This window comes from Silurus aristotelis, assembly GCF_946808225.1.
Source record: "Silurus aristotelis genome assembly, chromosome: 11".
In the NCBI taxonomy this organism is placed as follows: domain Eukaryota; kingdom Metazoa; phylum Chordata; class Actinopteri; order Siluriformes; family Siluridae; genus Silurus; species Silurus aristotelis.
Window position 1 is genome coordinate 16,825,252 of NC_139584.1, and position 17,448 is coordinate 16,842,699.

At 38.8% G+C, this 17,448-nt stretch overlaps 1 protein-coding gene across 1 annotated transcript; it reads right to left on the reverse strand.

The window, feature by feature from the left end:
- Nucleotides 1-487: 487 nt before the first annotated feature.
- On the reverse strand, nt 488-15,409 carry pptc7a (protein phosphatase targeting COQ7 a). The gene is made up of 6 exons (XM_083554593.1): nt 14,880-15,409; nt 13,009-13,188; nt 12,372-12,570; nt 6,437-6,560; nt 6,225-6,354; nt 488-1,619 (listed from the first exon to the last, which is right to left on the reverse strand). Exons 1-6 carry the CDS (start codon nt 15,079-15,081, stop codon nt 1,561-1,563), a joined length of 894 nt encoding a protein of 297 aa, XP_083410719.1. The 5' UTR covers nt 15,082-15,409; the 3' UTR covers nt 488-1,560.
- Between the last annotated feature and the right edge of the window lie 2,039 nt (nt 15,410-17,448).

A 17,448-nucleotide genomic window follows, 5' to 3' on the forward strand; every position in this document is an offset into this window, starting at 1 on the left:
ACACAGAATTTTCCCTATTTTGCAGTGGCGGGTGGTGCATTTCACACCTAGGCCTTCAGTGGTGCCAATCTACATCTTAATACCATCATTATGGCACCACATCTATAAAAACAGAGAAAGCGTAGTGTAACTAGAACACTGCAGCACAGACCGGTATCCATCATGCAGCGATAATGAATGACATTACTAAAGCAAGAAAAAAATAATTACTAAAAACACACTTTCAGAAAGAGGAGGGAATCTGCTGCACCACCCACAAAAAAACATCAATATTAACCTCAAAATTACCCTGTTTTTTTTTTTTGTTTTTTTTACTTTTACATTTTTTCCATGCATAAAAATTTTTTGGGGGGTTTAAAACCAAAAACCAAAAAAATAAAAGCATCCAACCACAGTTTACTGGATGAGATTGTAACAGCATAGAATATGCAAACACAAATGCCAGTGCATATAAAGCTAGTCTAAGACATACAAACCATTACACAGCTAGAAAAATAGATCTTTATTAGACATAACACACACATGCTTAACGCATTCATAAATGCGTTAAGCATTAAATCAATGTGTATTAAGTGTACATGTCAAGGAATATTTCAAAGTAAGATTACAAAAAAGTTGGAACACATTACATTTATAAAATATAAGATATTTGTATACAATTGTTTGTTTCCTAATGCATACATAGATATACAGAAGTTTGTATTTACATACAGTATATCATTTGCGTCCACATGCATGCACACACGTGAACCTTTAAAGTGGTTAAAAGAGCGTGAAGGGTTTTTTCCTCAAAAGATAAAACCTTGCAGTCTCTTGCATTATTCTTACATCACAACCCAGACTGTGCTGAAAAACTAATCGAACACAATATTTAATATATTAAATATATATATAAAAAAAAGAACAAGTAAACAAAAACAACACAATGAAATTGTCCACTTATTCACATTCGTCTGACTTCCCTTTACCCTGGTTCCTGCATTGTGGTGTTATACATCAACGAAGAATCAGATTACAGCCAGATTAAAGACACATAAGTTAGTTAAAAATGGCTTTTTAAATTGATTATTCAAGGCCAAACTGATCATCATGAGTCGCTACGGGTTTGCTATTAGCATTATGACACATTTCTTCATCTCTAGACTACACAGATCAGCCTCTCCTGGCATAATGATGCATTTTTCATGATTATCTCCACACATCTCCCCGCTGGAACAACGTTAGTCCTCTCACTGGTTAATTTCATGTTGCATATTCCTGCATAGAGGTTCGTGTTATGCTACTCATTTTTAGCTTTTGTCATGTCAAAAATGTTTCCTGCATGCTATTTTCTTTATTCATAATCAAAGATGCAATGGATTGGTCTTAAAAGATTCTATTTGTTTTTTAATTATTTATCATTTTGCTTATTTATGGGTGGTTTACATGAAGCTGTAAAGGTCAGTGTCAAATCCAATAAAGGGGACCAGAGTTTGGTCCTTGGCTAGAAATGAAAACATTCTGCCCATCCTGCCAGCAGGAAGTAATGACTGCTCTAGTGAAGAGGACAAGTGGAGCGCCTCAGTCTGTGTACTCCGCAACGATAGACAGTAGGACAGTGATGTCATCTGGCTTTCCTCCTAAAGTGAAATAATGTGTTAGCAGAAGCAAAGCTGCAATAGCGAACATCACAGAGATACATATGTAGAGGGCAGCAATCATTACAGAGTAAAGCAACTCAAACACAAGAGTAGTGCTATTGCACATTTTTTGCTGGATAGTTCAGGCTACAAATTTGGCTTATGTAAAAAAAAAAAAAAATTATTATAAAGAAACAAATATTCAATAGAACAAAGGGGTTTGTTTGTATTTAAGTCACAGGTTCGGTTTAGCTATTTTTTACATTTTGTGAGCTATTGGCTAAACTACATACTCAAATACCGGATTTATTTTATATACCTGTCTAGGGGTCTCATTTATAAACATGCCGTTTAAACAAGGGGAATTTGCGACACAGATCGCATGAACAAACTTTGCTTGGAAAGTGGCACTTACACAGTTCCAGCCTCGTTTTGTGCGTACGCTACATTTATAAATGAGACCCCAGAGCGGTCACAGGTTTAGCGGGTGGTGTGGAAGTAATAGTGGTCAGTGGGGAAACAGTGCTCCGTGTGAAAGAGACAAAGCATTCAGGCAAAACGTTTGCTTTTTTGTTTAAAATAAAGTGTGTGTGTATATATATATATATATATATACATACAGTGAGGAAAATAAGTATTTGAACACCCTGCTATTTTGCAAGTTCTCCCATTTAGAAATAATGGAGGGGTCTGAAATTGTCATCGTAGGTGCATGTCCACTGTGAGAGACATAATCTAAAAAAATAAATCACAATGTATGATTTTTAAATTATTTATTTGTATGATACAGCTGCAAATAAGTATTTGAACGCCTGAGAAAGTCAATGGTAATATTTGGTACAGGAGCCTTTGTTTGCAATTACAGAGGTCAAACGTTTCCTGTAGTTTTTCACCAGGTTTGCACACACTGCAGGAGGGATTTTGGCCCACTCCTCCACACAGATCTTCTCTAGATCAGTCAGGTTTCTTGCCTGTCGCTGCGAAACACGGAGTTTGAGCTCCCTCCAAAGATTCTCTATTGGGTTTAGGTCTGGAGACTGGCTAGGCCATGCCAGAACCTTGATATGCTTCTTACAGAGCCACTCCTTGGTTATCCTGGCTGTGTGCTTCGGGTCATTGTCATGTTGGAAGACCCAGCCTCGACCCATCTTCAATGCTCTAACTGAGGGAAGGAGGTTGTTCCCCAAAATCTCGCAATACATGGCCCCTGTCATCCTCTCCTTAATACAGTGCAGTCGCCCCGTCCCATGTGCAGAAAAACACCCCCAAAGCATGATGCTACCACCCCCATGCTTCACAGTAGGGATGGTGTTCTTGGGATGGTACTCCTCATACTTCTTCCTCCAAACACGTTTAGTGGAATTATGACCCAAAAGTTCTATTTTGGTCTCATCTGACCACATGACTTTCTCCCATGACTCCTCTGGATCATCCAAATGGTCATTGATAAACTTAAGACGTGCCTGGACATGTGCTGGTTTAAGCAGGGGAACCTTCCGTGCCATGCATGATTTCAAACCATGACGTCTTAGTGTATTACCAACAGTAACCTTGAAAACGGTGGTCCCAGCTCTTTTCAGGTCATTGACCAGCTCCTCCCGTGTAGTTCTGGGCTGATTTCTCACCTTCCTTAGGATCAGGAGCCCCAGTCCGAGGGAGATTGACAGTCATGTTTAGCTTCTTCCATTTTCTAATGATTGCTCCAACAATGGACCTTTTTTCACCAAGCTGCTTGGCAATTTCCCCGTAGCCCTTTCCAGCCTTGTGGAGGTGTACAATTTTGTCTCTAGTGTCTTTGGACAGCTCTTTGGTCTTGGCCATGTTAGTAGTTGGATTCTTACTGATTGTATGGGGTGGACAGGTGTCTTTATGCAGCTAACGACCTCAAACAGGTGCATCTAATTTAGGATAATAAATGTAATGGAGGTGGACATTTTAAAGGCAGACTAACAGGTCTTTGAGGGTCAGAATTCTAGCTGATAGACAGGTGTTCAAATACTTATTTGCAGCTGTATCATACAAATAAATAGTTAAAAAAAATCATATATTGTGATTTCTGGGATTTATTTTTTAGATTATGTCTCTCACAGTGGACATGCACCTACGATGACAATTTCAGACCCCTCCATGATTTCTAAGTGGGAGAACTTGCAAAATAGCAGGGTGTTCAAATACTTATTTTCCTCACTGTGTGTGTGTGTGTGTGTGTGTGTGTGTGTGTGTGTGTGTGTGTGTGTATATATATATATATATATATATATATATATATATATATATATATATATATATATATATATATATATATATATATATATATACACACACACACACACACACACACATACATACACACACACATACATACACACACACACACACACATATATAAATAAATAACAAAACACACATTCACACTGAACAAAATTATAAACACAACACTTGTTTTTGCCCCCATTTTTCATGAGCTGAACTTAAAGATCCAAAACTTTTCCATGTACACAAAAGGCATATTTCTCTTAAATATTGTTCACAAATCTGCCTGCAAAGGAGATTTTTACAGATTTGTGAACAATATTCGAGAGAAATATGCCTTTTGTGTACATAGAAAAAGTCTTGGATCTTTAAGTTCAGCTCATGAAAAGTGCGGGCAAAGACAAGTGTTGTGTTCATTAATTTGTTTTACACACACACACACACACACACACACACACACACACACACACACACACACGATTCCAAAAAGGTTGGGACACTACAAATTGTGAATAAAAAAAGGAATGCAATAATTTACAAATCTCAAACTTATTTTATTCACAATAGAATATAAACAACATATCAAATGTTGAAAGTGAGACATTTTGAAAGATCATGCCAAATATTGGCTCATTTTGGATTTCATGAGAGCTACACATGCCAAAAAAGTTGGGACAGGTAGCAATAAGAGGCAGGAAAAGTTAAATGTACATATAAGGAACAGCTGGAGGACCAATTTGCAACTTTTTAGGTCAATTGGCAACATGATTGGGTATAAAAATAACCTCTCAGCGTGTCAGTGTCTCTCAGAAGTCAAGATGGGCAGAGGATCACCAATTCCTCCAATGCTGCAGCGAAAAATAGTGGAGCAATATCAAAAAGGAGTTTCTCAGAGAAAAATTGCAAAGAGTTTGAAGTTATCATCATCATCTACAGTGCATAATATCATCCAAAGATTTAGAGAATCTGGAACAATCTCTTTGAGTAAGGGTCAAGGCCGGAAAACCATACTGGATGCCCGTGATCTTCGGGCCTTTAGACAGCAAGGCATCACATACAGGAATGCTACTGTAATGGAAATCACAACATGGGCCATTTTCTCTGGGCCAAGGCTCATTTAAAATGGACTGTGGCAAAGTAAAAACCTGTTCTGTGGTCAGACGAATCAAAATTTGAAGTTCTTTTTGGAAAACTGGGACGCCAAGTCATCCGGACTAAAGAGGATAAGGACAACCCAAGTTGTTATCAGTGTTCAGTTCAGAATCCTGCATATCTGATGGTATGGTTTTGCATGAGTGCGTGTTGCATGGGCAGCTTACACATCTGGCATTTTCCAACATGACAATGCCAGACAACATACTGCATCAATTACAACATCATGGCTGCATAGAAGAAGGATCCGGGTACTGAAATGGCCATCCTGAAGTCCAGATCTTTTGAAATCATTTGAAGCATCATAAAGAGGAAGATGCGACAAAGAAGACCCAAGAGAGTTGAGCAACTAGAAGCCTGTTTTAGACCAGAATGGGACAACATTCCTATTCCTAAACTTGAGCAACTTGTCTCCTTAGTCCCCAGACGTTTGCAGACTGTTATAAAAAAAAGAGGGGATGCCACACAGTGGTAAACATGACCGTGTCCCAACTTTTTTGAGGTGTGTTGATGCCATGAAATTTAAAATCAACTTATTTTTCTCTTAAAATTATACATTTTCTCAGTTTAAACATTTGATATGTCATCTATGTTGTATTCTGAATATATCTAAATTTGAAACTTGGAATCAGGTTTGTATGTATGTATGTTATATATATATATATATATATATATATATATATATATATATATATATATATATATATATATATATATATATTTTAATGGCAATATGTTCATTAAAGATAAGTCAGAAAAAAACATCATGTACTTCCCATAGCATGTGTAGTATTGCTATGATGTTACATAAATGTTACAGAAAGGACATTACCCATAATCACACACACTCCAGTACGCATGGTAGTTCTCACTATCCAGTGTTTTGTATTGTTTTAAGATTTATAATTACACCCTTGTTATCACTCAAATGAGGATGAGTTCCCCTTTTCAGTCTGGTTCCTAGGGTTTTTCATTGCCACAGTCACCCCAGGCTTGATAAATACACATAATTCACTTTAATTCTTAGGTTCTGTAAAGCTGCTTTGAGACATTATACATTGTGCAAAGCGCTACAGAAAAAACTCAAACTTACATGCAGCTTGGCATTGTTACACTATCAGCATTAGTTTTCTTACACTTCTGCTCCTTTTTATCTTTCAGGATGTTTTGAATTCAAGAATTGGGTAAAATATGACTTACCTCTAACATTCAGGCCATTGTCACAAGCAAACTGTGCAAAAGGTGACATGTAATTGGGGTCATATGCCAAAACATGGGCCTGTTCTGCAATACTCTTGGCTGTCTGCTGGATGCTCTCATAATTGGTGTTCTGAAAAGAAGTACGTCTTGTTAGTTATTTACCACTAAAAAGCAAAACAGTTCTACAAAATACTGTCAGGAAATGGCAGTACCTTGAGCTTCTTGAGTTCTTGTAAGATCATATAGTCTGGCATGTTGTCAAAGAGCCCATCTGTGGCTGTAAGGATGATGTCTCCTAACTGGACATCAAAGGATGTGCTGTCTGCAGCTTCAGGGCTGAGAGAGAAGCATACAAATGTGGGCTGAGAGAGAAGCATACAAATGTTGTGTGATATTTATCATTTGAAGATAATTAATGTCCGTCAGTGGTGTTGTCCTAATAGTGGTAGGGGTCGCCACAGCGGATCATCCGTCTCCATATTACCCTGTCCCCTACATCTGGCTCATTTAAATTAAGCACCTGCATGTTTTCCCTCATCACATCTATAAACCTCCTTCTTGGGTCTTCCTCTTTTCTTCCTTCCTGGTGGCTCCATCCTCAGCCTTCTCCTACCGATATACCCCATGTCCCTCCTCTGCACATGTCCAAACCATCTCAATTGCGCCTCCCTCACCTTGTCTCCAACACGTCCTACATGCGCTGTACCTCTAAATAAACTCATTTCTCATCCTGTCCATCCTCGTCACTCCCAAAAACCTCAACATCTTCAGCTCTGCTACCTCCAGCTCCACCTCCTGTCTTTCAGTCAATGCTACGGTCTCTAATCCATACAACATTGCAGGTCTCACCACACTCCTATAAACTTTCCCTTTCACTCTTGCAGATACTCTTCTATCACAAATCACTCCCGTCACTCTTCTCCACCCAGCCTGCACTCTTTTTAGTATTACTCCTACTGACTTTTATTCCCCTTCTCTCCAGCGCATACCTCCACCTCTTCAGGCTCTTCTCCACCTCCTCCCTACTCTCACCACAAATCACAGCATCATCTGCAAACATCATAGTCCACGGAGACTCCTGTCTGACCTTGTCTGTCAACCTGTCCATCACCACTGCAAACAGAAAAGGGTTCAGAGCCGATCCTTGATGCAGTCAAACCTCCACCTTTAACCAGTCTGTTGTTCCTACTGCACACTTCACTGCTGTCACACTGTCCTCATACATGTTCTGCACCACCCTCGCGTACTTCTCTGACACATCTGACTTCCTTATACATTACCACAATTCCTCTCTCGGCCCCCTGTTGTACGCTTTCTCTAAATCCACAAACACAATGCAACTCCTTCTGACCTTCTTTATACTTCTCCATCAACATTCTCAAAGCAAATAATGCGTCTGTAGTGCTCTTCCTCTGCATTAAAAAGTGTTTTACTATTATTATAATTACTAACACAAAGCAGTGGCAAAAATGGCAGACATGGCTGTTTGGTTTATTGTATCCCAATTATTATCCAAATCTACAATCTGTCATATGTGCCTACACTTCTTCCCTTCTCAAACCTCTAAATAATCAATCAATTCTTAAAATCTTAACTCAAATTATTCTGAAAATATTTTTGCAGTTTTTAGGCTTTAATGTCGCAAAGTGAGAGATGTTGAAACGTAGCGCTTGGCTTCGGCAGATAGTTATCTTGTGAAAAGCAGGGCAGAGTGTGTTGCAGCCCTCCAGAGCTCAACAGTCCCCAGATTTTTCCAATGTAAACTTTAATGAAGAAATAGAAACATATCACCTTAGAGGTCTAAACTTCTTTCCTTGAAACTATGAGAAACTTGAAACTTTCTGGCATTGTCCATAGAAAAGAAGGCTGCTATCTGTCTAGCAGTAGGGATATAACCCTTAAAATGAATCTTGAATAAATGTTTTTTTATATTAATATTGCTTCTTTGACAATAAATACAGTATCACCACACAAAATATTGTACCAAAAGTATTGTTACGAAAAACATTTATAATGTGATGTAAACATTTATGCTTTGTATAATCAATTACAGTATGTTCAAAACACAATGTTTATTTATGATCAGATTTATTTTCCCGTCATTGTGGGTCCTCCACAGTGCAATTACTAAACCATGACACATATAACAGCATGCTGCCTAAGGAAAACTAGGAACTACTTGCATACAATATTTTTACTCTGATAGGTTCGATGACTTAAACACAACTGAGCAGTAGCTGCTCCTGACCATAAATATAGATGGAAATGCTATGAATATGATTGACTGCTAAAATCCTGTTTTACGGTGTTTGAATATTGATTTAGAATATTGTGAGTTGGAGAAAAATTGGCTTCACATCAACTTTGTAGTTCTCATCTATCTGTGCCGCTATATTAGCTTGTACAAGCATGACTAGTTTCATTGCATGGCTAATAACTAGATGTTAACTTTTTTCCCCTTTAAAATGATACACAACTTAGCTACTGCATACCTCCTGCTGTCCTCCTGTTTAAAGAATGGAAAAGCAAACATAGGGAACAGAAATCTTTATTCTGCTTAGCACAACCAGGCAGCCAAGACTTTTTGTCAAGACCTGGAAAATGACCTTTGTTAGTATACTATAATATTGAACGATCTACCATTGTCCTTTGTAGTACAATTTTTATGTCTGGGTTGTCAGGGCAAAGTCATTTAACAGCCATTTTCTCACTAAATTACAAATGTTCCAAACGGGTTCTGTAACAGAAACCCGATACTATTACACTTGGGATAACCTTCACCACTCGTCATGTTCACAGCCCAGCATGCTTGCTGAACTGACACAGACTCTTATACTTTGCTGATGGGAATTGATACAGCATTGCCCTAGGCTACATTCATGTAACGTTAGAACAGGAAGGCCAGAATCATAACTGTCCATATGGCTCTTAATTAGTGTGCACTATGCTTCTATTTTTCCATTAAAGTTTACATTGGAAAAATCTGGGGCTGTTGAGCTCTGGAGGGCTGCGACACACTCTGCCCTGTTTAATACTTTCACAAGATAGCTGTCGGCTGAAGCCAAGCACTACTTTTCAACATATTTCTTTACGATTTCAAAGTTTAGGAATGCCAAAAATATTTATAAAATCAGGATTTTTTAAAATTGTTTATTTAGAGGCCCACGTTTTCAAGTGGATGAATATTTTGCTGCATTAATTGGTTGTGGATGTATATCTTGAAAGGTATCTATAAATAGCTGCGAAAGAACAATGATCACAATTACAGTATCACAAACTAACCAAGAGAATGTCTTGAGTTACAGCAATTTGGTATATTTGCACTCATTTACCCATACCACAAAAGTCTTAGATTATAATGCTGATTTTTATTTATTTATTTTTATAATACCACCTGAAACATCTGATAGACATTATGGTTAAAAAACGTAATACATCCTTAAGTAAATAAGTTTTCATGCCTGCCATTTTTTTTTAAAGCATGTAGACAGATAAACTTCTTGAACTGCTTCAAGCACACTGAAGCTTGTCCCAAGTTTATGGACACATTTAGATTTGTGCTGAAGTATCAAGTTCAACTCCAGGAAAGCCTTTAACTCGGAGTTCTGACTGTGGCAATTTCTGTCCCAGCCTACACGTGGAAAAGTGGATACCAGATGATCTTAAAGATCATGCTGTCTTCGTTTAGAATGCATACAATTTGAGCATATAAAAGTATTGCAGATGACTTTGGAGATCATTTGGTCACTCCATCCCACCCAACTAAAGATAAATATCAGGTCATGTGAGGATTAGCCTTGTTGGTAATGCCACAACCTTGGCAAGCTTCTGCATGTTATTTACGTATGAAAAAATGTAATAAGATGCCAGCAGGCACATTTGGTTCTATGTCCATCAGATGGAAAGCTCAGTTTTCTAATTTAATGTTAGATTTAAAACCACATTTAGATGCACCAAGAACAAAAAACAAGCCAGGGGTTCACCAAGTACTCATATTGGATAATGGTATCTTAATAAAGAAACAGAATTTGTTGATACAGAGGAGGCGTCTAGTCCACCAATGTGCATAGTTTCACTTTGAACAACTCTCTCACCCATAGCATAGTGAGGAATATAAGTATTTGAACACCCTGCTATTTTGCAAGTTCTCCCACTTAGAAATCATGGAGGGGTCTGAAATTGTCATCGTAGGTGCATGTCCACTGTGAGGGACATAATCTAAAAAAAAAAATCCAGAAATCACAATATATGATTTTTAAACTATTTATTTGTATAATACAGCTGCAAATAAGTATTTGAACACCTGTCTATCAGCTAGAATTCTGACCCTCAAAGACCTGTTAGTCTGCCTTTAAAATGTCCACCTCCACTACATTTATTATCCTAAATTAGATGCACCTTTATGAGGTCGTTAGCTGCATAAAGACACCTGTCCACCCCATACAATCAGTAAGAATCCAACTACTAACATGGCCAAGACCAAAGAGCTGTCCAAAGACACTAGAGACAAAATTGTACACCTCCACAAGGCTGGAAAGGGCTACGGAGAAATTGCCAAGCAGCTTGGTGAAAAAAGGTCCACTGTTGGAGCGATCATTAGAAAATGGAAGAAGCTAAACTGTCAATCTCAATCGGACTGGGGCTCCATGCAAGATCTCACCTCGTGGGGTCTCAATGATCCTAAGGAAGGTGAGAAATCAGCCCAGAACTACACGGGAGGAGCTGGTCAATGACCTGAAAAGAGTTGGGACCACCGTTTCCAAGGTTACTGTTGGTAATACACTAAGACGACATGGTTTGAAATCATGCATGGCACGGAAGGTTCCCCTGCTTAAACCAGCACATGTCCAGGCACGTCTTAAGTTTGCCAATGACCATTTGGATGATCTAAAGGAGTCATGGGAGAAAGTCATGTGGTCAGATGAGACCAAAATAGAACTTTTGGGTCATAATTCCACTAAACGTGTTTGGAGGAAGAAGAATGAGGAGTACCATCCCAAGAACACCATCCCTACTGTGAAGCATGGCGGTGGAAACATCATGCTTTGGGGGTGTTTTTCTGCACATGGGACAGGGTGACTGCACTGTATTAAGGAGAGGATGACTGGGGCCATGTATTGCGAGATTTTGGGGAACAACCTCCTTCCCTCAGTTAGAGCATTGAAGATGGGTCGAGGCTGGGTCTTCCAACATGACAATGACCCGAAGCACACAGCCAGGATAACCAAGGAGTGGCTCTGTAAGAAGCATATCAAGGTTCTGGCATGGCCTAGCCAGTCTCCAGACCTAAACCCAATAAAGAATCTTTGGAGGGAGCTCAAACTCTGTGTTTCTCAGCGACAGGCCAGAAACCTGACTGATCTAAAGAAGATCTGTGTGGAGGAGTGGGCCAAAATCCCTCCTGCAGTGTGTGCAAACCTGGTGAAAAACTATAGGAAACGTTTGACCTCTGTAATTGCAAACAAAGGCTACTGTACCAAATATTAACATTGACTTTCTCAGGTGTTCAAATACTTATTTGCAGCTGTATCATACAAATAAATAGTTTAAAAATCATACATTATGATTTCTGGATTTTTTTTTTAGATTATGTCTCTCACAGTGGACATGCACCTACGATGACAATTTCAGACCCCTCCATGATTTCTAAGTGGGAGAACTTGCAAAATAGCAGGGTGTTCAAATACTTATTTTCCTCACTGTATATACTCAAACTCGTGCACCAAGTTTTTAAGTGTCCTCCACAAAACCCTGAACTCAATGACTGAACTTCTTGGGAATGGAATACAGACTTCACCCCAGGCCTCCTCACCTGCACAATGCTTGATCTCACTCTTGTGGTTGAATGAACACATCTCCACAGCCACACTGAGATGTGGGAAAAGTGATATCTGAGCTTAAGCTGGATCCTAAGCAGTGGTCCTATTGGTTATTTAGCAACTTTCACAGCAGGTACTATATTCCAGTAAAGATAATGACCAAAGTCTCAGCATGGACTGCTAATTCTTATTCTACCAGCAAGGATTACATCATTTAACACCCAGCAGGAAAAGAACAATCTGTTATTTCCATAACCTTGACAATTCCATAATGTTTATTTCATGCTGTTTCTCTGTAAGGAAAATATCAACAAAAAAGAAAGTTTACCTGTCACTAAGAACAGAGCCCTCTGCCTCTGGAGGAGCAATTGAAAGCTGGAAGGGTGTGTTGAAATAGTGCTGCTGCTCATCAGACCTGTGTACTACCTCCCCTCCTCGAACAACCAAAAAGCCAGAATCTCCCAAATTTGCTGTGTGAAGCCGGTGACTCCGCCTGTCCAGCATCACTATACAGGCTGTGCTGCTTCCTAAAAGAAAAGAAAACAACTAGTTGAAATCTTTCTATTATATTTGTATATAAACTTCTGTAGGAATAAATCGGCTTAGAAAAGTGGAGGCATGTGTATAACAAGCTTATGAATTATGTAAAATCAGTAACAACCTGAAGCAAACCAATATATTTGAATCAGAAGGTATTTATAGAAATGGACAAATCTGCATGCAACTACACCAGCAACATCTGTTTAAAAAGTCTTGACTGTAGACAAGAGCATAAAAACCACTACATTCTTGTTTTTCATTCAAATTTACATAAAACATTTTTTATATTACCATATTTGACCAGAAGATGCAATCAAGAACTTCACAAGAAAGCTTCCTGTGCTCAGTTTCTTCTAATCTGACTACTGGAAAATGTATTATAATTAGACAAATTAGAAAGATGATTCAGCATAAATTGAACACACCTAAGAGAGGTACTTTGTTCTGAAGGAGCTCGTAATAACTGGTAGTAAGAATTCCCACAGGGTTGCTCGGCACAAAGTGGCCTTCCTTGACCAGTCTCTCACATGTCCTCATGAGAGTTCCAGAGAATAGAGAAGGATCAACTCCATAATCCCTCCAGCCTCCCACTCCATCAGCAACACCTACAAGACAAAAACGGGGCACCAGAAGACAAATTAAATTAAATCATTAAGAAAGATTTATAAAACAAAATTGGTGGAAGCATCGTGAAATAATCATCAGTCTTGGAAAACAGCCAGGATACTATTTTAGATGTCCCGGAAGGTTTTTTATGTAGCAAGCAAAAAGTTGAAGTTATCCTTTACATCATAAATAGCTGCTGTAAACCAGCTTCAGCAAACACTGACAATACCATTCCATTATTCAAGGCACTAATATCCACTCACCATCCATGCACACCTGCTCAATTAAGCATTTAGTCAGTCTGCCAGTCACATGACAGCAGCATTAAATTGATACTGATCAAGCGCTTTAGTTACTATTTACATTAAACATTAGAATGGGAAAAATAGGGATCTTTTGGTATAGTTGTTGTTGCCAAACTAGTTTTAAGGATTTGTAGAAACTTAGATTGCCTAGAAATGTCACACTCAACACACTAAGATTAGAAAAATGGTATGGGAAAAAAAAAATATTTGTGAGCAATGGGTCTGTAGGGTGAAACCTTGTTGAAGAGGAAAAATCTGAGGAAAACAACGAGACTGACAGTCTGACCTGATAGAAAACATATAGTAGCTTAAATAAGCACTCTACAAATGTAGTGAGCTGAAAAGCATCTTAGATGCCAAAAAACATTAAACATTAGGAGGGATGATCTACCACAGAAGATGATCAAGTCAGGTTCCACTCCTGTCAGCCTAATCCAAGGCTTAATTCTTGAAATGTATAGTTTTTCTTTCCTACATGACAGAAGTTGAATCTTCTGTTTTAATGTCAATGAGATGATTTTCTGATCATCACAATTATAAAAAACTGATTCAATCTGTCCTTCAAGTGAGCTCAAAACAAGCAGACCAGATTTAGAGAGCTGGTGCACACCGTAGCTTTAGATTCCTGTTGGTGGCTGACAGGAGGAGGTCCAATATAGTTTTCTACTCCTGTTGTCATGCTCTGCTCTCCAGATGTAAGCAGTGGTTATTTGATGGGTTTTTTTGTGCCTTGCAGGGTCTGTTGTGCATGAACACAAAAGAGCAGCCCATCTGGCTCTAATAATCAAATCATGATCATCAGTCCTCTGTTACATTTTTTTGTTTACTGTACCCATTAACAGAAGCTCTACTCCTGTATCTGCATTACATGTATGCACTGTGTTGAATTGCCTCATTGAACAATACCGGAATAAGCAGAGGAACAGAAGTTCATATAAACATTTGGAATTCTAAATTGTCTGCATTGTCAAAGACACGAGCTGTAGGTCCAGTTCTACACAGCCTACACTTTCATCAAAACCACCTCAGTAACATACCGGGGTTACTACACCACTATTATCCTGACTGCAAAATAACACCAGACAGGCGCATCTATAAACTCACAATGTATTTGGCCAATCAAGCATCAATAAAACTCCATCCAATGCATTAGCTAACACAGCTAGCTTTATACTTGCTAGCTAGAACAAGTGCCACGTTACCAAGTCACGAAAATGACTTTATAGGCGCTAATTATTATTTTAACTTGTACATAAATTTAATATTACCCAAGCTAGCTGTAACATAACTGTCCTGGTTGAACTAGGCTTAGTTGCTCAGAGAGTTATCACCGTGTCGGCTAATAACGATTTGTAGCTAACTAGCATTAGACCGGAGTTACTTACCCAACACATCAGCGGATCTGTGTCGCGCGATAAACCAGGCGTCATCCCCGTAGCACATGCATTTCTTTAAAATACCCTTGCGGAAATCTTTGCCATAACCAAAGCTGGCCGATACGAGGCTGTAATCCCGGCTGTCGGTTTGGGAAAGGCCGCCGAGGACAGCGCGGGCCAGCAGTCTGCCGCAGGAGAGCACGGACAACATCCCCCGAGCTCCAGCAGGCCAAAGCCGGCTCTACTGTCCGGGGCTCAGCCTGCCGCCTGTCACCCCTCACACAACCTAGCAAACTGTGAGCTCAATCCAGGGAGAATCCGAGTAGAATCAAACTTCTAAATTCCCTCTTTCTCTCGCGCTCTCTCTCTGTCTGTCTTACCGTTTATTCAAATCGAACTCTCTTCACACTCATCTATCATCCACATATTACCCACATGCGCTTTTAATCCTCTAAACACATTACGGCACTGAGCTGCAGCACACCGCGTGGCTTGGACCTCATTAACCGCTTACATAACAACGCGAGTCTCGTGACTGTGTGACGTCACTCTCTGACGCAACTCGAATAGCTTTACCTTTCATGGACTGCGCGCGCAGCAGCAGTTTCCCCTCACAGTCGACGCACGCGATGTGAATCTGCTTTGATGTCACATGGTGATGGGTCGTTTATGAACGAGTTCATTTTGAATGAGTCTTTACTGTGACTCAGAAGAACGAGTAGTCTAAAAGAGTGATCGGACATAAGCAAAGCATTTCAAAATATCCGTAGGTTATGTACAGGAAACAAAATTGAGCAGTGTAACTTTTGCTCTATTATCACGTGACTCCCATAGCAGTCGCGTAGCTATGGGTGGGTCTGGATGGGCCTAGGCCCACCCACCAGTCAGTCAGGCTCATCCAGTCAGTTGCCTTGCAAGTTAGCCTAATATTAACGAGTAAATTCTGTTGTAATATTCACAATACTTTACCTATAAAAATAAATTATATTGTTTCTTGATTCTTGTTTGCCATTTAATAATACGTTTTTGTGAGTTGTGCCATAGCGCATTTCGCAGTCAGACTGCTAACAGCCCCTTGCGGCTTAGCTTTATCAGAGATTGCTTTAACTACAGTGATACCATTATACATGCCTTTATCCATATAAAGGATTTTTGGCCAGTTCATAAGTTATTACTTCTATTACGTCTGTTTTGGACTTTCTGCACAAGAGCACCCTCCAGATTCGAGTGTGAATGAAACTGGTGATTTAAAATGAAGACACACTTTGTGGTTTTTGTGCAAATCCTAGACAAAAATAAGACAAAATAATAATAGTGAAACATCATGTGATACTGCCAGTAAAGAGAAAGAAATTGGTACAGTTTATTCGGGTAACATTGTGCTCGACTGGGGAAAATATGTGAGCTGTTCCTGTGCTCAATTGTAGAAAACAGATAATTAGGAAAAAGTAGGTTTCTGCCAGTTTTAGTTTTGGATATTTTTTAACAAAAAAAACAAACAAAAAACTTTTTAAACTGAGCATAATTCTTTTATAAGGAGTCTGTTTAATCAATGCAGCATTAAATACATTCATTCTGCCAAATAATTTTAAATATTAGCTAGTTACATATCAATATTAAATGTGATTCTGTAATTATTTAATCATTTTTTGGAGGGTTGCATACCTTAGAGAAATGGAGATAACTCCAGATACTGGAAATTTAAGAACAGAAAAGTAGGAGACAGTGGTCAGTCAATTATTAACTAGGAGGTTTGAGTGTATATGCTGAGCAAATCTTACATTTTATATATGAAGAAAGAGACAATGCCCATTTTCACTTTTGCATGTAACCAGATTATTATGGAACGCTATAATTCTAATTCTAATTAAGACACATGGAAAAACAAGAAACATCTTTCTGTTCAGGTATATCTATTCTTTTAGAACTTTACAATTGTGAAATATTTACACTATGTGGACAAGTTTCGGGACACTGGATTTTTCCAGCCAAATGCTATTTGGTTCCTCCCCAAATTGTTACCACAAAGTTGGAGGCACACAATTTTATAGAACATATTTGGATGTGGTAGCATTTGATTTTCTCTTCCCTTGAACTGGAATACCGAACCTGTTCCAGCATGACAATGCTGCTGTGCACAAAGTCAGCTCCATGAAGATATGGATCACATGGTTTGGAGAGGAAGACCTTAATCCTATTTAACACCCTTGAGATTAATTGAAACACTGACTGTACCCCAGGCCTCATCACCATACATCAGTATCTGACTTTACTAACGCTCTTGTGGGTCAATAAACAAATCTCCACAAACACACACCCAAATTTACCGGAATGTCTTTCTAGAGAGGTGGATGGAATTATAAAAGCACATGGGGACTAAATATGCAATAGGATGTTCAAAAACAAATATCAAGTCAAGTCAAGTTTATTTCTATAGCGCTTTTCACAATGGACATTGTCTCAAATCAGCTTTACAGAATTTAACAGTTAAGGTGAACGATGTGTATTTATCCCTGATGAGCAGCCATGGCGACTAAGGCAAGGAAAAACTCCCTTAGATGTTATGAGGAGGAAACCT